The sequence below is a fragment of the Rhagoletis pomonella genome, unplaced genomic scaffold, assembly GCF_013731165.1.
Source record: "Rhagoletis pomonella isolate Grant_MI unplaced genomic scaffold, Rhpom_1.0 Rhpom_scaffold_02407, whole genome shotgun sequence".
Lineage (NCBI taxonomy): Eukaryota > Metazoa > Arthropoda > Insecta > Diptera > Tephritidae > Rhagoletis > Rhagoletis pomonella.
The window spans coordinates 7203-30303 of NW_023460961.1; the positions used below are offsets into that span (position 1 = coordinate 7203).

The 23101-nt window shown below is 37.1% G+C and overlaps 1 protein-coding gene across 1 annotated transcript; it reads right to left on the reverse strand.

Moving 5' to 3' along the window:
* Window positions 1-20510: 20510 nt before the first annotated feature.
* On the reverse strand, window positions 20511-21558 carry LOC118753390 (twist-related protein 1-like). The gene has a single exon (XM_036488264.1). It carries the CDS (start codon window positions 21485-21487, stop codon window positions 20693-20695), a length of 795 nt encoding a protein of 264 aa, XP_036344157.1. The 5' UTR covers window positions 21488-21558; the 3' UTR covers window positions 20511-20692.
* Window positions 21559-23101: the final 1543 nt, after the last annotated feature.

Below are 23101 nucleotides of genomic sequence, written 5' to 3' on the forward strand. Positions count from 1 at the left end.
TGGAGAATGAAATTTAGGGGGGTGTTTCTTTGACTTTGGCGACCGCATGTTACGGATTTCCTCACTCGGCAACATATAACTCTTCAGCTAATTTTCGGGCATTTGAGAAAATTTAATCGAAGTTATCTTCTATATAAATTCTTCGATTGCTTAGTGTTGCCACCAAAGTTATTCCGATATCTGATGTAGTGTTCGGTCTACTGAAGCTCGATTAAAGAGTAAATCACTCGAAAAATCGAATTAGGTTGCATTTTTAATTTTCACTTTCGTACCAATTAACAGCTTTATTATCTATTTCGAACAATGGGCTGCAAAAACGATTCGTCTGCAGGCGAATGTTTCACAAATTAGTGCGGCAGCAACATTTCAATGTAACTGGCATGAGTTCAACGTAATCGTCGTAAAACAAGGCAAAGACGAGCGGCGATAGAGCTATAAAATTGAAACTAAAACGAGGATGTCTGCAGTCGAATCGTTCGTGCAGGCTATCATTCGAAATATATATTCTTTTTTTTTTTGGCTGTGAGGAAATGGTTTAAATTGCCTTCGGACCATGCAGGAACCATCGCTCCTACGTAAGTGATGCAGCCACTAAAATAATCCCTCTTCCTACCTTGGAAACTTCTCAACACTGGGACCACTTTCACATTACTTCAAGGTAGAGAATCCGACTTCTCTTCGTAAAGGGCTCAGCCCGTTGCTACGGTTTGCCAGTTTGTCGCTCATTTATATGGTGACATTTACCGCTTTTTCAATCTAAGCGTACTTTCGACATATTTTGCGATATCGTTCCAATTTACTTCGCTACCTATCATTTTTACGACGATGTTATCGGCGGATACCTTCCCCACTCTTCATTCTAATGCATCCCGTTCTGACTTTCATATTTGACATTTGAGGAACATGTGCTCTGCGTCATCTAGCTCAGCGTCGTATGGGCAGCTTGGGGCCTCCACTTTCCCCATTCTGTGCATTTACGAAAGTATCCGTGTCCGTCCGAACAGCAGTTGGGTGATCTAATAGTTTACTTCTCCGAGGCCTTTGGACAGCTAACTAACGAATTAGCAGCTCGCCAAGCTGCAGCCATAAGTGGCTTAATATATAGTGAAACTGTTAAGTCAATTTCTATATTTATTTTCAATAGATTTCATTTTCGAAAACTTTTCACAGCAGCAAAAAAATTTTAATTGAAATTTACACGGCCAAATTTCTATGCTTTACTAAGGAAAAGTACCGAAATTACTGTTGTGACTCATTTTATAAAGTAACTTTCTACTTAACTTTAAATATTTGTTTGTACTGAAAATAGTGAATTAGTTGCCAAAAAACGGCTAAAAGAGCATCACAGAATGAGTGGAAACCGGAGAAGGTTTTAAAACAAGCGGAGTAGAGGCGTAAATCAATCTACCCTGATTGGGCTAAACATCGGACGCTGGTCGGATATCTTCAGAAGGTCGATGGTTTCTCTATACCAAATTACACTCAGTGCCTGTGTTAGTGACAAAAAGTCACTGAGGCAGAGCGAAATTCAAAATTACATTGTACAACAGATTTGACGTTGTGCATTTACATTCACTTATTGAAATGATAACATTTTCAAAAGTGAGCAGAATGTTAATCTTTATTTGGATAATGTTCGGTGGAAATGACCTATAAGAAATCAATGAAAGGGTTCACATTTTTTTCACTTAAAACGAAACCTTTGGGGGTTAGAGGGCAAGTTTCACCTTGTGCCCCTTCTAGGCCCGCACCTGTGTATGTATGTTAGCACAAATATGCTTAGATATGTGTATTTGTAGCTACTTTTGTAGCCGGCATCAGTGAAGCACAGCCGATGACCGCTGGTAATATTTGAGTAGCTTTTGATTTCATTTAAAAGGTGTCACTGACCAGTGACCTAAGCGTTGGTTGCTTAGCAGCGAGCATGGTGGTTTTTCAAAACTTTTCTATTATTCAAAAATGAGGATTCTGCTTCTGTGCCTTATACTATCTATACTTGTGAACTAATAATTATATATATTTTCTGAATTTTATATATAAAAACTTATGACATAAATGACAATATAGCGGATTTATGTATCTCTCTATACCAGTTGGCAGATTAGCAACAATTTAAAAAAACAAGGCAACCGAGTACAACTCGTAAACTGACAGACCATTTGACTCTTTTGATAGGCAGACTGATTGCTTAACTCTTTTATTGCTCAACACTTACAAGAGATACCACAACTGAGCTGACTGATGAACTGTCTAGCTGCGGTGACAGAGCTTACCATACCTACATATGTACATACTCAGGTATACAAACACCTTCAAATGTATATTTGTTTAAACAATATTTAAATACACGTTTGTATTAAAGTCTGTCATAAGTTGAAGATTTTTTAAATTTAATTAACATTATTAAGAACAGCGCAGCACTCCAAAGAACGACGACAACAACAACAGCAACATAGATTGTGACTGGTGGCTGTATGTACCAGCTTCCATTATTATTGCTAAAGCTGAGTTTTCGACACAAACTAGTTTGCTCGCAACCAGCGCCGGCCCGGCTGCACCCGCCACCATCACATTTACCGATTAGATTATTGTATTTTATGACTTATATATAACGGGTGATTTTTTAAGAGCTTGATACCTTTTTTTTTAAAAAAAACGCATAAAATTTGCAAAATCTCATCGGTTCTTTATTTGAAACGTTAGATTGGTCCATGACATTTACTTTTTGAAGATAATTTCATTTAAATGTTGACCGCGGCTGCGTCTTAGGTGGTCCATTCGGAAAGTCCAATTTTGGGCAACTTTTTCGAGCATTTCGGCCGGAATAGCCCGAATTTCTTCGGAAATGTTGTCTTCCAAAGCTGGAATAGTTGCTGGCTTATTTCTGTAGACTTTAGACTTGACGTAGCCCCACAAAAAATAGTCTAAAGGCGTCAAATCGCATGATCTTGGTGGCCAACTTACCGGTCCATTTCTTGAGATGAATTGTTCTCCGAAGTTTTCCCTCAAAATGGCCATAGAATCGCGAGCTGTGTGGCATGTAGCGCCATCTTGTTGAAACCACATGTCAACCAAGTTCAGTTCTTCCATTTTTGGCAACAAAAAGTTTGTTAGCATCGAACGATAGCGATCGCCATTCACCGTAACGTTGCGTCCAACAGCATCTTTGAAAAAAATACGGTCCAATGATTCCACCAGCGTACAAACCACACCAAACAGTGCATTTTTCGGGATGCATGGGCAGTTCTTGAACGGCTTCTGGTTGCTCTTCACTCCAAATGCGGCAATTTTGCTTATTTACGAAGCCATTCAACCAGAAATGAGCCTCATCGCTGAACAAAATTTGTCGATAAAAAAGCGGATTTTCTGCCAACTTTTCACACATTCAACACATTTCGAACCGAACACTGATTTGCAAGCGTTGCTCGTTAGTAAGTCTATTCATGATGAAATGTCAAAGCATACTGAGCATCTTTCTCTTTGACACCATGTCTGAAATCCCACGTGATCTGTCAAATACTAATGCATGAAAATCCTAACCTCAAAAAAATCACCCGTTATATTTTTTAAATTAGCATTTTGTTTGCAGCAAAAGTGTAAAAAAGTGTAAAAGAAAAATTAGCAGCGGGATCAGCTAGAAGCCTGCGCGCGCGTTTAAGAGCGAGTATAAAAAAATTTTTACTAAACATTATTCAAGGTCAGCGGGTATGGGCATGCTGCTGGACAGTACGCTTTGGCTTTTAGGTTGACTTCAGCACCGATAAAGGCCATGGCTTTGACTACAACTGAGACTGCTACAGCTTTGTTAAAACAAGTTCAGATTTGATACTTATTTATGTATGTAAACACGTACATAAGTATGTACATACATACAATACAAATATTCTAATTTAGTATAAATTTAAAATATTCTAAGATATTCGTTTGCACATACACACTTACATGTACATATATGTACATATGTACGTATGTACTAACTTATGGGTGTATTCACTTGTATGCGCGTGTATCATAAGCATGTTGATTTAGGCGTTTTTTTGTTTTTTTAATCTGAAATTTCAAGTTTTTGAAATCCTCGATTATGGTAGTTAATACTGTCAAGTTTCAACATTTCCATACTGGTTGGGTTTCTTTCTTTTAGCGCTTTCATTTCATGTTGGTTAATCTATAATTTTAATAAAAAAAAAATTATAAAATTAAAGACATATATAAAGAATAAATATGTACATATGTGTATATTAGATCAAAAGTGCTCCGTTCACTTTCGAATACATTTTTGCAAGGCAACTTCGAAAATATTTTGACCGAACGTAGTGGTCGCCTTTTGCCATTTTTCATCATATCTTCGGAATTTGCAGTGGGATATTATGGTTAATGTTTTTACCTAGAGGCAAGGTAATACGAATAAATTTTTTGTGCTAAATGTAGGGGTCGGCTTTTTGCAAGTTACCCATTGTACTATTGTCCTAATGTCCGAAAAGAAAATTAATACTCATCTAAAATTATTTAACTTTTTCCAAGAAATCGATAAAAAAATCGATAAAAATATCTATAAATACATATTATATCGAAAAAAATATCGATAGATATAACGAAAATTCCGAAATAGTCTCAAAAACCTCAAAATGGCCCCGAGAATCCCGAAATTGTCTTGAAAATTCTTACTTAGTATAAGTATAACAAAATTTCCGAAATAGTCTCGAAAATTTCAAAATAGTCCCGAGAATCCTGAAATAATCTTGAAAATCCTTATTTAGTGCCGAGAATCCCAAAATAGTTTTGAAAACCCTGATTTAGTCCCGAGAATCCCCAAATACTCTAAAATTGCGAAATAGTTCCCAGGTTGAGTCCCTGTGTTTCTATTTATAACCTTCTCTCTATAATTACATATAAGTTAATCTTTCTTCCTCTATCTTCATCTTTACTTTTATCGGTATCTCGTCCTCATATTTTTCTTAATATTTACCTTTATTTTTACCTTGAAGAGTATTATTTTCTTCATCTACATATTGCGCTTCACCTTTGCCCTTATATAAGTAAAGTGTTCAAATTTACCTTGATCTTTATGTTTGCCATTATATTTACGCATCTTCCTTTTTGTTTTTGTTTTTGTTTTTGTTTTTGTTTTTGTTTTTACCTTTGCGTTTATCCCTTTCCTCATCTGTATACGTACCCACTTTTTCGTTCATTCTTTTATTGGTCTTTATCTAAGTCTTATTTTTTAACCTTTTACTAGCAAGGTTTTGTTAAATTAATACTATATGCATACGTTTAAGAAGTACTTGTTTCCGTCCCAACCTTTTCCGTGTACAGTTTCCGTGTGCAATTTCCGTTGAATTTGCCAATTTACTCCCAACCAACCAACCGCCGCTAAAGAAGCTTCACTTCAAAAAAAGTTAGCAAGCTTTTTTCACTTGTACGATAGAATCTCACGTTTGTACCTGACGCCTACACGTTTTTATTTCAATTTACAAGCCAATACTTTTGCAGATTCTTTGGATAATTTTTGATCACTTATCGAATGACTGTCTTGAAGTCTGCTCAGGTGAAATGTTTTGGCTTTGTAGATGCTAATTCTTTAAAATTACCGTCATTGTCCATTTAATTTAAGATTTCTTCGAATGAAGGATTACGGATGAAACAAAATGTTGAAATGGCTACTTCCTCTGAGTGTGGTGGGGGCAGGTTATAATTCTGGATAAATAATTTTTTAACGTTCACATTACGCAAATTAACACATATGTATGTAAGTAAGAGTGATTGATTTTTGTGTTCTTTGGTCACTATCTCAATTATTCACAGCACACTTTGCAAACTATTTGAGATAACCTCAGCTTGTATTCATCCAAGTAGTTAAAGTAGAAATAAAGACAGATTTGATAAAATCTGTGATAGGTTTTCGGACCCTTTTGAACAGTGTAACAAAATACATTTGGCTTATTGAGACAACGTTTACACGATGAAGACATGATTAATTTCAAACTGGATATAGGTAGGAAAAAATAAAAAAATATTTTTATTGACAACATTAAGAACAAAGCGCTTCTGATATCCCGGTCCCCAAAAAGTTTTTTGAATTGCTGACTTGTTTAATATTTTACAACGATATAGTCTTAATTACTTTTATTTAAATAAAGTGTTTAATATTGGAGATACCGATTGCATTATTTTACAGTTCTCCGAATAATATCCAAAATATTTTTTAAGTTTTCGTCTATTTTAAATAGCCGATAAACCACAAATAATAGTGAAAAATATTGATAAAATTAAACAAAACAACCTCAGTAGTAATAAGAAAGAGAATTCCATGCAACGAATGAGTTTTTAAAAGCATCGATGATTACTAAATAATTAAGTAATTTTGTGCGCTAATTATTTGATCAAATTACAGCGATAAAACAGAAAATTGTAGTAATTGAAAAAATTGCGACTAACAAAAAAAAAAAACAATCTCAAATTAGAACATTTTAGCAATCACTGAAGCTGTGATCATGCGAAAGCAACGTGCTTTTGAAAGTGCTAACATTTTGTGATTACTGTTTAGCAAATTTGATTAACACAGCGAACGAGAGTATTTGAGGAATAGGAGAGAATTTTAATACAAATTTATTTATAGAATACTTTTGAAACATATGTACGTTTTTTATGGCATGAGATAAACTTTTCTACATGTTTGCGTGCACAGGCATGTACATACATACATATGTATGTACGTCTAGAATTGGACTGTCGATTTTTAATTCCGTTCTAACAACACGTTTGCATTTTGTTTTTTTACTTTTTGGGACATCAGCCGTTTTTGTTTTTTGCCTATCTGTTTCTGCAAGTTTTTTCGATTGGCTGTTTGGTACCAATAGTCCTATTATGAAACACATGATAAATTTAAACAAATCTATTTTATCACATTCAATAACCAATGCACCTGTTTGCAATTCAAATAAAAACACAAAGTAAAAAAAAAAAATCAACATGACGCATTAATGATTAAAATTTACATTTTTAATGCAAGAATGAAACAATAACTGCTTTTACCTAGAAAACAATAAACCTCTCCGCCTGCATGGTGTTCTTTTTATTTCTGGCCTACCAACATATACATATACTATATACAAAAAGTTTTGGCAATATTTATGACGTCTAGGCCCATGAGAGGACAGAGCTCACATTAGGTTTATTTCTAGACATAGAAGGGACCTTTGATAATGTCCTCCCAGAAGCGGTCACAGCAGGTATACTCTAGTTCGGACCCTAGTGGACTCTGTCCGTATTTTCCTCAATCGCAGAACTATCTATTCGAAGATGGGTGACGCTCACAGATATGCGACAAAGGGCACTCTCCAAGGAGGAGTACTCTCACCACTTCCCTGGAATCTTACGGTAAACACCCTACTCGTGCGCTCACAGGTCACTGAGAGCAACGCTATTGCAGAATGCCGATGATGTTGCTCTGACTGCAACTGGTAAACACCCACAAATCTCACATATTTCACCACCAGACTGAATAAATCGGTCACAAACTCTAAGCTTAACAAGGTTCAAAGGGCGGCGAGCATGCTAATCACAGGTGCGCTGCTATGCACAGCCACTAAAGCCATGGAAACACTCCTAAACTTTCTACCCGTAGACCGTTTTGGAGAGCTGCATTGCAGTAAGAATAAATGCATTGTCAAAATGGAAAGACACCAGATGCGGTCACAACAACATTGTAACCAACTACCCCGACACGTTTAGGTCCCCAGATTATACAACCACTCCAATGAAGCTCGAGAATAAATTCTCCACTCGTATCCTTTCGAGGAAGGACTAGGAGGACGACTCAGTCTGGGGCCTTCAAGATAACTCCACAGCCTATATGGATGGCTCCAAACTGAATCTAAGAGGAGGGAGTGGGATACACTCGAAGGACCTCTCACTAGGCCTCTGCTTTAGGCTACCAGATCACTGAAGTGTCTTTCAGGCAGAACTCGCGGCTATAATAGAGGCTGCACTCTGGCTTATCGAATCTTCTCTTAACCTGCCTTCAGCAACTATATACTCTATCCAATAGCCACGCTGCTATCAAGTCACTGGATTACTGCAAGATCTCGTCTATAACTGCGATATAACGATCTATCTTTAAAACTTACTACTCACATCGTGTGGGTGCCAGGCCATAGAGACATTCAAGCTAATTGTGCGGCGGACGAGCTTGAAAGGAAGGGCACCACCCTGTCTGATGTCAACTCCTCTCAAGCAGCGGGCATACTGTTATCTACCTATAAGACATGGCTCAGTACATACTTCGTTGAAAAGGCAAACAAAATATGGTCGCAAGAACCCACGTGTGGGACGACTCGAAAAATGTGGCCCAAGAAAAGATTGAGTGCATCGGATCTTCGGTTAGAACGGCCGTCTACTAAGGCTGGTGACCGGTATCATTGCGGGCGACTGCTTAATGGGAAGACATGCTAGCATAATGGGTTTGCCGGCCAATGACTTCTGCCTAGTTGCCGCGACGTGGATGAAATAGAGAGTGTGGAGCGCTACCTCTGTCACTGTTCTGCCATAATGTAGGCGAGAAGGCGCTCATTTCACCGCCAACTTTTTTTCGGTCACGCCCACCTAAGTGAAGCAGGCATTCACGAATTCTAGCGCTTTCTGAACCTAACTAACTGGTTCTACACTGTTAGGTGAACGGACGGGTTCAAGTTCGGGCCCTCAATTGGTAACACAACGGAACCACTGGGTCTAAGGGTGCCTCTCCCCTACGTTGGATGAAGGCAGCCGGCAGTGGTCTAAGAACTTAAGAGTAGCTAAGTCCTTTTACTGTGGTGTCTATTTTATTTATACGATTCATTGTTTTGTTAGTAGTTTTTAAAGTTTTATTTTTATTTCTATTTAAGAACTACGTATAGTAGAAATTTTGAAAAATTACTTTTGCGATAAAATCATAGAAAAACCTCTAATGCACTGATTAAAAATGACAGAATTTAAAATGTTGCACTCCATGTCCTTCCATAAACATATTTAACTTATCCAATTTTTCCATTTGCTCGCATGCACACAAGTCCCAGTGATTTTCTGTGCAAAATCAATTTTACTTTCAATAATTTGAATATCTACTTAACATACATAAATCCTCTTAAGCCATAAAGTGTTTGAGAGCAATCCAAACATATGTCCAATTGGATGACAAATGCATTCCATAGAAATGGAAAGCAGTGCAAGTCCATTGTTGCCGCAAGGCAACTACCACCTCTGCTACAGTTTCACAGAATTGCAAAATAATTTATTATTTGCGCGAAGCTACGGCTGTGTCTATTTTCGGAATATATTTTGATTAATCGAATTGAAAGCAAAACCTACAACAGGTCTGTATACTGGCTAAAATACAAAAAATGTGTATGCATGGCAAGCCCTGTAGGAAAATTAACTAATTTCAGAACAAAAAAAAATATATATTGTAAAACCACATCCTATGACTGCATATTTGAACTGAAGTTCCACAAAAAGCAAAAACGGCAGCCTTTTTTACCGCCGGCCACACTGACTTATAGGACTCTTATTGAGTTCATATATGTAGGACTTGAGGTTAGGGATGAATTGGATAGATAAACCTGATGGGCTTGAGGAAAAATTACTGATTTGCTTTGTATGTCGTCCATTTTTCTGGCCCAAAAATTCGCTACCTCAGTCTAATAAACGGTCGACAGTTATAGAGAAAATACTTTGAGCAATCCTCGTTTTCCAAGCAAGATGCATGTGCACAGTGGGTCGTCGACGATACCTATGATGACTATATATAATCCTTATGGTTTATGGCCTAATATGAACTTTTCAGGAAATGCTTAGTTGTTGTGCAAGTATCAGTACTGAACCAGCGGTTATTATTAGTCTTATTAAGAAGGTGGTTTGACCTACAGCATGCTCAAAAGACTCACAGTTCGGCAATTCGTCAGCCAGTTCTTCATATTGAACAACACAGTGTTCCGCTAGTCATAGTACATGAAGCTTGTTCTACTGAAAATCTTTTGAGAAAACACAAGCGGGCTTCAATAACTTCAGCTAGCTTGGCCGTGAATGTAGACCCTAGACAGTTTTCGCAAACTTTCCATTACCCTACCTTAATTAAAGCAAAGAATTTGTAGTTATGCTTAAGATGCCAGCGGGAGCTCGTAAGGTTTCAACGGGTCCCCTAAAATAGTGTCTGGCTGTATCCATTATTCTATTCTAATTTCAAACTTTCTTTCATCGATTTTAACCAGTTCTCTGCTGGCGGAATTCTGATTCTAGTCAGACGGCGCAAGGTCGAGAATATACGGTGGATGCATTGGAACTTTCCAACAAAGTTTCGCTAATTTGTTCTGAGTCAACAAACATCTAAGTGGCCAATATTTTCACCGTATAATTCACAAATTTGTATAGTACAATCAGCAAAAATTCAGCTAAATATGAAGAATAAATATATTTCTCTCAACACAAGATTTATAGCTAAATAATGTAACTATAACTACTCAGTGTAAAAAATCATCAGATAGCGTATTTTTTCAGGAAATTTGTTTTTTTCCTTCCTATATCTGCCTGCCAAATTTTCCATGCAACTGTGCCGAATAAAGTTTATTGTACCTTTTCCTGGATTTACTATAAGCAAGTAAATCAGCGCGTTTGAGGCAACAAGGGCATTCCATATCTCGCTTTTAGCGCCTATAGACATAAACAACGCCATCATTGCTAGCAGAATATGCGATGATCAGATTGATGTCGACCTCGAATAAAACTCGCATGTCTTTTAGTGCGCGCTGGAGCTTCAACTCATCATAAGTTATTAACTTCAGTCACTTATCTCGGGCAACTTCCAGATAATTTATTTTCGCCTTACTTACTATCCAATATGAGGGAGGATGGTATACATTTTCTTCCAACCTTACCCAGTATAACGAGATACCCAAACTCATTTATTCCGAATTTTAGATAGCTTTGTGAAAAGTCCCACAACATAAGCAAAGATACTCATTGAGCACCCACCTGCTTCCAGCACCTTGAATCCTTGTTAGAAGTTTTCAACTAGCCCATAATCATCCTATCTTGGTTTTGTAATGAAGATAACCCTAAATTTTTTTCATAGAGTCGAAATATGGCTTAAAGCCATACAAGCCTTAAAGTTTCTTATCACAGCTCTAATTACCTTGACTCCACACATTTTAGCATCATCGGATAAATGCCACCAAGGCGCCTTAGAGTGAATAATCAAAAGAAGCAGGGGAAAGACGCAAGAAGTTTTCAGTAACCACCGGTGTTGCCCTTTACCAGTTCAGTCTGCCAAAATCTTCCCGCCTTATTAAATGCTCCATCATCTATGCAGTTCACCAGAACCAAACCAATCGTTACTAAGTTGGATTTTCCTGCAGGGTAAGAACGCATATGCACATGTGTTTGTAATTCTGTAGCCAGACAATACCATTGCAGTTCAAGTGTCAACATTACGCGTGGTCGTTTGCCCGTGTAAAACAACAAAAAGTGTCGCATGGCTGCGTGTGGCAAGAACAAGCTGGTGCACAACACAAAACAGCATGTACGTATGCATATTTACTTATGAGAAATCAAAATAAATAAAATTGTAAATGTTTTATGACCAGCACATTATTTATCACGCGCATCGCGTAATTGTCGCAAATTGTGCAAAATATTTTGCCATCATGAAAAATTATGGCAAGCGAGTGTCCAGAACAGTTGGGTTTAGAGTGCAGTGGATCACTAAGTATTCCGGCTGTGGGGTGGTGACATTGCGAGACTGAACAATAAATAAATAATTTTTCAAAAACTGAATTGTTCTCAACTTATGGATGAGCATACGAGTGCATATGATGGATCAACAATTTATGATGCTATTGCTATTGCGAGTGTGTGCATATAAGGGTGGCCCCGTAAATAAGTAATGTGGGAATTTTAATGTTCTCACCGCCTAGGATTTTTCTATGCCCTCTTTGTTTAAATTTTTAAAACAAAAAATATTAGTTTTACAGTTATTATATATGAAAAAAAGCTATTACTAATTTTACGATTTTTAATACCATCGGGTTTTTATGCGTTCCCCATTGCTTTTTTGGGTTTTTCGGGGGACCGATAAAAAATAGTTACTATTGAAAAATGGTTAAATAAACGATTGCATTTTATTAATGGAGGTCTCCTGAAGAGAAAAAGAGTTTTCCAACGGAAAAATATTGAGCTTCAAGAGTTCTATACCACTTCTACTAAAATTTGTAATGGAAATACAAACAAAGTCAATGTAAAACTCGAAGCGACATTTAAATAATTTTTTATTTCATTTTATTTTTATTATTATATTTTGAAAAATCCTAGGGAGTGAAAGCGTTAAAATTTCGACTTTATTATTTTTTTGGACTACCCTAGTGCAGATATGTTAGTATGTAGATATGTGCCTGCGTTTCGATTACTAGCATTTTTTTTATACACATATATCCACGTTGAAAATTAATCAAAATACACTCGGACACGGCTTTTACTAGTCACAGGACGTAGGAAAACAGTAAAAGGCAAATAGGGCATAAACTTTTGCTTAAATCCGCGCGTAGTAAATGTGATGGAAAAATTTTAATACTTACATATATCTGATGAAAATATTGAGCGCTATGCATAGAAAGTTAGTTTTCAAGCAATTTTAAATTTTACTATGCAGGTTGATCCCAGTTTACCTGACCAAAATTTTTGAATTCCGCTTACATACTCTAGCTAAATCGAATCCAATTGATCCTCCACCCGGCAGTCATAGTTTTTCTTAGTGCGTAGTAGAGTAGGATAAATAATTTAGTATAGAGTAACCTGGTGTGGGATTACAGACCATGAGCGCTTCGATGGAAACTAAAGGGCTGACACTCCAGCGAAATGCGGTGCCCAACGTAGCCTTACTTTGGTCCATCCAGAGGATACACAACAGAGATGGGCAAACGATAAAGAGAAAAAGGCAGGTTTCTTTTTTTGAGACAAGCCGCTAATATTTTAACTACAGTGAAAGTATTTTCTAGAAAATTTACCAAAAGCCTTAACCTCATTTTCATACATTTTCTTCTCAAATTTAATGCATCCAACAACTTCGCTGCTTTATTTCTTCTACTTAATTGCCTCTTCTGATATCCTTCCGGAATTTTAATGTATCATATGTTTGTGTATTTGTATGTTGTAATATTCGCTTTTCGCCAATTCTCGACGCCGCTATTGTTGCGATATTCATAAAGCATTCGTATGTTGTAATGCGATTATGAATTTTTATGACTATGCTTCATCAATTTTATTACAATTTTGTGGCCATTGATGTTGGCATTGTATTGCTTATTATAATGCGAATCGCGTCCTGATTTGGGGTTTCTGCCATAACTAAGACGTTCGTTCGCCTGCTTGTTTGGCTGCCTGCTAACGTTGTAGTCTAATGGGATTTCATTTTTTTATTTAGAAGTTCTGTTTAAGCGATTTAACAGCAATATTTATGATAAGGAGTAAATCAAAAGTGAACAGTCAAGACAATGCCACAACGATATAGTGACATACATAGAATACATTGTAGAAGACATGAAAGTGAAATTTCTTCGCGTTCGGTTGGGAGTAAATGCAAATATCGATGTAACAAAAAGAAAAGTTGCCACCTGTTAAAAAATTTAATTCAAATTATTCAATAAGTCAAATAAATTATTACTATGTGGGTAATAATCGAAATGTTTTTGAAAAGTTGGGTGTCGGACGAAAGAGATTTAAAAAGGTTTAAGGTTGAAATTATTTTGTAAGGGGTTACCACCTGCTTGGAAAACAGAATTTAATTATATTATACACAAGTTAAATGACATATTTAGATATGGGTGTCAAACGAAAGAATATTTAGAAATCTTTAGTTTGTATATTTACAATATTTTTGAGGTGTTTGAAGAAGGTTGCCACCTGTTTAAGAAGTAAACTCAAAATATTTAATAAGTTAAATGAATTATTTTAAGTTGCCTGGGTATCAGTCGAAGTGAAAGGCCCTATTTCCGAAATATCCATATATATAAGGGTTGGCACGCGTTTCGAAAAATCAACTTGAATTGCGGCAGTTAGGTAATTGAAATATATGTCAAGTTTGAAAATAATTTGAAAGGGGTTGCCAACTGTTTGAAAATTCGAATTAAATTAAATTATAAACAAGTTAAATGGCATATTAGAATATGAGTGTCAAGCGAAAGAGTGGTAAGAAATCTTTAATTTGAACATAGGGAATACTTTCGAGCTATTTGAGGAGGATTATCGCCGGTTTAAAAAGTTAAATTCACATGTGCGCTTCGTCGCTGTGAAATTGTCCGGGTTATTTTTCGTCAAACGTGCTTAGAACTTTTCCCTACATATTGTGCTTTGGATGTCTGTTAATAGATTTCCATTTTACTTTGTCGTACGCGGGGAACAGATTTAGTGTAATCCTTAAGGTAGTTTCTTCACAAAATAGGCGAAATTCGCTCTTGTCTTCACAGGATTGCTAATAATTTCGATTCAAATTGAATCAATGTTTTGTTATAAAAATTAAAAAACGAAAATTGAACAAAAGTATTTCCCTCACTTAGCCTTTAAATTAAATAAAAATGATTACTATCCTTTATTTTTTTACAAGTATCAGAGCTGTTGGGTCAAAATTGATATCAGTTTTAGTTCAGAGGATGAAACTAACAACAACCTTGAACAAAATGCGGGATGTAGAAAAAGGAAATAAAAAAAAATATATTTAAATCAAGTGTTAAAAGTGTAAGGTGAAGCTTTACAGTGATTCTTCTTCAGGGTTGAGGGATACAGTTTGTTGTACTTAGTAAAAGGAACCACTCGTGAAGGAGCAAAATATGAGAACTACACCGCATCAACGGAAGTAAACAAAGTGTGAGCACTCCAGGCGGATTATAAATGCTCGAAGTTAGCTGCTATTTTGTAGCAAGCGCTGGTTACACACGCACAAACTGAGGGAGCGAACTGCTTGATTCACCATTTTGCTTTCCGCACTTTACTCAGCAAAAAAAAAAAAAAAAAACAAACACAAAATGCAAAACAAAATGTTTTAAGCATACTTAAATAGAATAAGGAAAGAAACTAAATAATTCTATCCAACTCAAGTGCAACATAGAAAGTGGTGTAGTTATATTCGCGTGAGAGCTGAAAGCCAGTAAGTTGGCGCCTATGCGGACGTTAATTCCGAAACTAAGCAGCCCCCATTGTGAAAGTGCAGCGGGAAGTTGAAGATGAAGAAGAGAAAAGTAAAACTTTAGAAGTGCAAGCGAATATAAGGGCAACAAATACTGACTTTGCGGTTGCTTAGGAAAAAAAAAGTTGCGTACAATTTGTAACTAACGCTTTACTAGTTCCTGCTTGGCAGTTTGTGTGTCGGCATTTCATTATTCATTTTTTGTTCCCACTCGCTGCGACGAACCCTTGCTGGTAAATTACGTTATCCTGAATTTATATTAAAGCACGAATACTTGGTGTGGTAGCAGTAATTAATGAGTGGCACGATGATACGAGGGTGGCACACTCTCCTAACGGTTCTGATACCTGCCGCTGCGGCGGCCTTACTTGTTACACTTCAGCGCTTTTGCAGAGGCAACACTGAAAGCAAGGGTGAAAAGTTGTAAATTATTTTAGATGAGAGCATAAAAAGTCAAATTTCAAAGAAATAAGTTTTAGTGCAGAAAGGGAAAAAATGTGTCGTTTGAAACGGAAAACAAGTATTTTAAGTATACATAAAGTTTGAAAAGCGCTGTGTTTTGGCTTTTTTACTCTATTTGCACTAGCTCAGTTTTTTTGTTCGCCTACTCCAAAAAATTAGGCGATTGTGAAATATTAAGGACCCACCAATGACCAAATTAAGAACAGAAGTCTTTTTTTGACTCTTCGTTTCTTACTCTTTACCGCAATCACACTTATTCTCTTCATTCCTGTTTTGTAACACTCAATATTCAATAATCATTGCACTCTCTATTCAATTTTAAATTTACCCGCCTAACTTGCCACTTAAGTGCTCTCCGGTTCAGCGCCACTGGCAAAAGGGTAACTTACTTACCAATTCATTCCGCCTATTCACCATGTGGGTGTTATGCTTCATTGGTTCATTTGCCGAATTGAAATTTTTATTTAATGCCGTTCGATTTTGTGTTAAGGGTGTTCTTACGAATGTTGCTAGTAGGTACGTTTTTGTTTCGCTTATTTTGGGTAGTTAATTGATTGCTCCTTGTTTGAGTCGTTGCGGCGTCACATTAATTGCTGCTGCCGCTGTGTTTGCTTTTTTTTTTTTTGCTTTTCTTATTGCATGTTTATTGATTGCTTGATTGATTGACTAATTTAATTTTATTGTCGAGTGGCAAGTTAAATAAGCGAAACGGTCGATGGGAAAAGTAGGGTGGCGGCAGCTTTATTGAAAATAAGTAAATACGTTAGGGCTGCCATAATCCTGAACCCATCGACCATGACACCTATCATCCAAATTAAACACAAAGATACAAGTGAATATGGTGCCAATGTATTCCCTATAAGTGCAGTTTCTTCGGTTTTGGCGTTGCATTATTTTGAAGTAATTTCTGATATTAAAAGCAATGTAATTTTTAGGCACAATCCGTAGAGCTTATTACTTACACTGAGCCAAGAGTACAATAGTTTTTTCAACCTTGTTATTTTTTTATTTTCCATGGTAAATAATCCGATTGTAAGAAATTCGATTCAAGTTGAACATTTGAAAACACATTTGTATGTCTGGCTGTAGCTAAACGTGCAGAGATGCTTGCTGTTATTTGTTGGCTTACAACAGGATCGGGTTCGAATACCGTCAGAGGCAATGTGTAAAATTTTGTTTTTATTTTTTTCCTTTTTTTATATATGAAAATGTATCTGTGAAGTGCAGAACACCATCCAACGACGAAGAAAGTTTTTTCAAGTTCAACATTTGAAGGAACATTTGCAGAACGGCTGTGCCTGAGTTGCTGAGATGCAACGTGTTAAAATAAAATAAAAAATGGTTGTTTTGTATCTCCGAATTATGAAAAGGCATCTGTGAAGTGCAGAACATAAGCGTATTCAAATGCAAAAAATGACAACCAAAAATTTTTTTAATGTAAACAAAAGTGTGGTTAATCATTGTTGAAAATATCAACCATGACATTGTTAATATTATCCAAAAAGCATACTGATTCCTTTTCAAGTTTGAATTCGGTAATATTTCAACCAATTTTAGTTGATTTTTTTCCAAGTTTAGCATTACAAATAGAATTCAATAAGCATTTTAAGTCTCAATGAAACATCTTTGACACGAACCTTAAATAAATTGCCTAATGAAGTATGATCTTTATGAATTAAAAAAGCAGCTTTAAAGCCTTTCTTTGAGTAGCGAAAGCAGATGCCCTTCAATTTGTGCCACTCCATACAAAAACGGAAAGAGAAAGGAATGACTTTCAGACAGGTCTTTTGGAAGAGGTTTTAATTCCTGAGATTATCTACTTTGTATCTAATATGTGTGACCCCCTCAGCCGTGTTCAGGAACTTGCACTTTTTTGGCATTTGCCTGAATATAAAAAAAAACTAAATTTTAACCAAATAAACTAAACAGAAAGAAGGTAAACTCACCAGATATTGTTCAACATATTAGAAAAAACGTTTCGTTATTGATTTTCGACTAGTAATGATAGAAAGCTTAAACTTTTTTTTAAAGCAAAAATCTGCTAAAAATTAGATGGGTGTATGCATTGAATAATAATAATAATAGATTGTCGCAAACACATATGTTAGTGTTTGGCCGAGCTTCTCCTCCGATTTGTGGCGTGCGCCTTGATGTTGTCACACAAAGCGGAGGGACCTACAGTTTTACGCCGACGCCGAACGGCGATTGTATTTTTATGAGAAGCTGTTTTTCATGGCAGAAATACACTCGGAGGTTTGCCATTGCCTAGCGAGGGACGACCGCTGTTAAGAAAAAACCTTTTTTCTATATTTTTGCGATGTTGCTTTGACCAGGTTTTGAACCCAGGCATTGTGGAGTGGAAGTGAGCATTGCTTACCACTACACCACAGCGGTGTATGCATTGACCTTCATTAAAAAACCAAAACAATTTAAGTGTGGACCAGGACATTAGGACAATTTATCTAAATCTGTACAAATCCTGGAAAACTAGGACGTCTGACAGCCCTAAAATACGTGCACTTATGGGACTTCTTAATTGCTATTACTCTTACTAAAAGTTTATTTCTTTTTAATGAAAATTCGTATTGACGAATTTTAAAAAGTGGTGTGTTGATTCGCATGCTTATCGTGGTTTCTTCCCAACTGCTGCTTATATATATATATAACTACTTATATTTTAAGGGGTTAAGTTTTATTTCAGTCAAGCGCATATATTTTTGTGTATTTTAATTTCGTCTGAGATATACATGGTTTTGATGTGGCAAGCCCGTCGGTCTTGGTGCTGGTTCCAGCAAAAACGAAGATAAAAATCAGGTAACAGATGTCCAGGCTGCATTTTTGGTGTGGAGGTAACAGTTCTCAACGCCTTTGAATGACGACTCAGGTGCCACATTTGACGAAGATGAAGCCAAAACAATGTATAAGACCGCTAGACCAATACGAGACAGCAACAATAAAAACATTAAGTTTTGCCTCCAATTTGCGGTGCCTTTCTTGGCGTTGTCACACAAATGGAGGGACCTAAAATTTTGCACCGCTCCGCATAATTGATGGTTTTTTATGAGAATCTTTTTATGGTAGAAATATATCTGGGGTTCGCCAATGCCGGACGAGGGGGGGCGGGTGCTGGTAGAAAACACTTTTATCAGAATTTGTTGAATGTTGCGCAGAACAGGAAGTGAACCCAGGACCTCTCGAGTGGTAGAACGCAACGCTGACCAAGTGACCATGGCGGTAGAGAACAACAATATCGCGGTTAAAAAAATCAAAGACCCTAGAGCATCGGCTTTGGTCTGACGAAAATATGCTCGATGAATTGAACCGACTTTTGACAAGATTTGCATAGTACGTTAAATCAAAAGAAACCCTTGATATCTATTAAATGGTTAAATGAAAGTATCCAAAAATATGAACAGGATAATTCAGGCTAAAATAGTAAAACGTCTTTTGTAAGATAATTGAAACACAGATGGCAAGATAGTTCGAAAGACTTTTGTTTTTCTTGTGCAAAAGTCTTAGAAAAGAGCTGTCTCATTCACCATTCGTGGTGAAAAGCTTTTTTTAAGAGAAAGCACTTATTTATCATATAGATCGTGTCGCTCCAACAACCCCAATGGCCGAGTGAACAAAGCTCCGGTGTGCTTTTCGACAGATCCGGGTTCGAAACATCGTGCAGCGAATTTTTTTAGTATGTTTTTTTTTGTATATTTAATTATTTTGTTATTTAATTTAATTGTAAGGAATATATTTGGCGCAGTTTTTCTATTTGTTTTAAGATTTTGCTGTTTTAAACAGAAAAATATTTTTTTTCTTAGTTTTATTAAATTTTTAGAAACGCATTTTTTATGTTTAATGAAATATTTTTTACTTCGTCAATTAAAATTTCTTTTGGTTTTAGATTTTTTTTTTTTGAAAAGAACAATCTTTTTCTTGAATTTTATTTTTAGGGTCTAATTTCCTTTCTTTATTTAAATTTTTTGTCTTTTTTAATTTAATTTTCTTTTGTTTTTAGATTCGGTTTTAATATAATAATTTTTGTCTAACTTCATTTAATTTTTAAGAACTATTTTCTTTTTGCTTGATTTAATTCTTTCTTATTTAATTTTCATTTAGTTTTTATTTTTTTTTAGCTTTAAAAAGAAAGATATGTTTTTTGAATGTCATTTACGTTTTAAATTTTTTTTTGCTCTTGCTTTATTTTCGTTTTATTATTATTATTATTTTTTAAATTTTGTATTTCGACAGCCTGCGCTGCGTTGAAAGACGGTTGCCAGAATTGTCCTGTAAGTTTTCAAAAACTTCGTATGGGTTTCAGCTAATGACTATACAGATCATATCCCGCAATGCGTGGTCCATTATTTATTCCTTTTATATGACAAATATTTTTTGCCACAAATGTCTACTGGGTATATGTAAAACTAAGTTCTGGTCGAACTTACACACACTTGTATACCCGTACATACATTTCTTTCCTACTCTCTCGCGCATGGTTAGTTTACCTTTAGTAAACCCTTAATCACACCTGAAAGTACCTAAGTGGCAGAGGTAAAAGTTTGTAATGAAGTGGGTAAGCAAAAATAATTTAATATGCAGGAAATTGTTACGATTACAAAAGTTAACTGCTGCAGCTAGGCACAAAAGTTACAAGGTGTACGCACGACACATGAGAAAGACGGAGGAAATATGCATAGCGGAAACTCATATGCGCGGAATTTATGAGCGCGCAAACTTTTGCCTGAGCGAACGACGTAACGGTGCATGCGAAGTGAGCAAGTTGAAACTTACGCTTCCTTTAATTACATAAAATCACAAATCTTTATTATATTTTTAATAAAAAGCACTTATAAATTCACAAATTAAAATATTTCTTACTTATTTAGTACACATTCACTTAACACTAATGAGCGAATAGCGGCGGTCGGTCACTCCTGCCACGCGCACCTCTTTGCTTTGGTTTAAAACTGCACAGCACACATCAAAGTACATACTTTTTTCTTGCTTCTACCTCAAAGAGTTCTGCCAAATTCACTGCAATCGAATGTCCTCCTGAAATGTTATGTGCTCGCCGCGTTGCAGCGCATAGTTGGCTGCGTCGAGTTCGCTGCCCAGCATCTCACATAGCGCCGCTATGTAGGTCTGCGCCATTTGCAGCGTCTCATATTTGGACAGCTTCTGGTCAATGGTTGGAGCAGGCACCACCTCACGCAGCCGATCGAAGGCCTCATTTAGGCCATTCATACGCTTGCGCTCGCGGGCATTGGCAGCTTGGCGTCGGCGCTTAAGCACGCTAGGGCTGGGTGGCTTTGTGGTGGCGTCTGCTCTCTTCGAGCTTGAGTCCTTGCGCAGATGGGTTGCTGCACGTTTGTTACATTTGCCAGATTTTGCGGATATAGGTGAACCAGATTTACTGGGCGTCGTGCTTGCGGAGCACTCTCCGGCGGAGGCGGCAATACTGGCATTGAGTTGATGATGCAGCGACTGCTGTGGCGGGTTGAAGTTGTAGTTGGCAAAGAATTGATTCGCCTGTGTTATTGGTTGCAACGAACGATTTCCCGTGTAGCTTAATGCGGTGGCGGGCCAATCGTGCAGCAACAGGTGGTTTTCTTTGTGACTACCCACGTCCGCGTGGCTCTCGGTGCCAGTGCTGATGATGGAGAGCGTGTAGCTGGGACTGCTTGCGTATTGCTGCGAACCATCTTCCTCGGAGGAGGCATACGAGAAATCACTGAAGCGCGTTGGGAATGAATTAACGGAGTGCTGCTGGATTCGCTGCTCCAAATACTTTTGTTGTAGTTGCACAGCTTCGATGTTTAAGTTCATATTCTTCGAAAAGATCCTCACTTTACTGCGTGCTAACAAGAACTGTTTGCTCGTTGCAGCTACTGGCGAGTTTGAAGCGCTTAAGCGCCAGAATGCTAAGAATATGCCAGAAGGGCCAACTGTTCTACATTTCAACTGCTCCGGTGCTGAAGCGTCTTCTGCTGCTGTTGCTGCCATTTGGCCAACGAAGTCCCCATTGATGGTCTGCCAGTCGAATTTTGACCAACTGGCACGCGAGTGACACGAGCTACGAACGCGCGCGGCAGACATCCCTCATTGCGGTGGCGTTGACCATATGGTCGCAGCAAGGGAAGATTTCAAAGCAAAAACATCAGCCGCACTGTGGAAAAACAAAGCGGGGTAGAGAAATGAAAACAGAAAAAAAAATTATAGTCGGAATGTAAAACAGTTAATTTAAGGATCATCATTATTAACATATCAGTAGCGGCAGGATCAGTGCCGCACGTTGCCGCGTGTTGTTGTTGCATTCTTCCCCTTTCCCAACGCGTTACTCAGGGGTTGTCATGCACACATACACACTAACCCATATACTTAAACGCTCACTTCAACTTCATCAACTAACCTGCGCTGCGCTGTCGTGCTGCCTGCCTACACTACCTTCCCTTTGCGCTGCTTCTTCCTTCCCTAAATTGCCGCTATCATGGAGTGCGATCGTATAATTTGTGACTTTCACGGTTTATAGCACACGCAAGTCACTGCTGCGCTGCACCGCAGCCAACGAAAACATTGAGGCACTGAAAAGTTAGTTTCAAAACAACAAAAAGTGATATAAAAACAAGAAACAAGAATAAATGCTATTTTATGTCAGCGTTGGCTCTTCAGCCATATGTTATACTCAACGCGGCATATGCGTTACTTCAAGGCTCTCCTCAGGCACGCGCTGAAATTGCCGTTATCCTTACTGCATGCACACTTTGTTGACGCTGCTTCTAGGTAGGTACTGTGGTTAATGCATTTTTTGGCACCCTCTGGCAGCGTTGACCGTCGAGTCGTTTTATTTTGTGCTACATACTCTTACTAAAGGCACGCTCAACTTGCACTCTCGTTGCATACTCCGCAGTGTTAACTCTGTTTTGTTGTTGTTTTAGTGTTAGTCCTTTTAGATACTGGCGCTGCTGTTGTTTGTTTTTTATCTCTTGTGGCTTGTTTTGAAATTTTTTTTTGCGCAGACTTTTATTCTCCTTTAACTGCTTCGTTTTAGTCTTCACTGCGAGGAGTCAGAAAGTTATAATAAAACTCTGTGCGATGTACGGATATGACCTGTGAACTTGACAGTGAAAGTTTTGAATTTTCACTTAAGCATTAAGTTATACCCTTATAGGTATATTCTGTTAAGGCATTTTTAAGATTTGGTATTGGGTACCTATTATATACTTGCGGTGACCATATTTTCGAAATAACAATAGAGTACAAGTTTCCATTATGTATGTTACGAGCTTTATCGGAGCCATAATATTACAAAAAAGTAAGTGCGCCTGCGCCACACTGGATAAGTGAAACTTACGATACATATCCATTTAGTCTCATAACCAATATACATACATACTAGGGCTCGTAAAATTATCCGACTATTCGACTAATCGGTTAACCGAT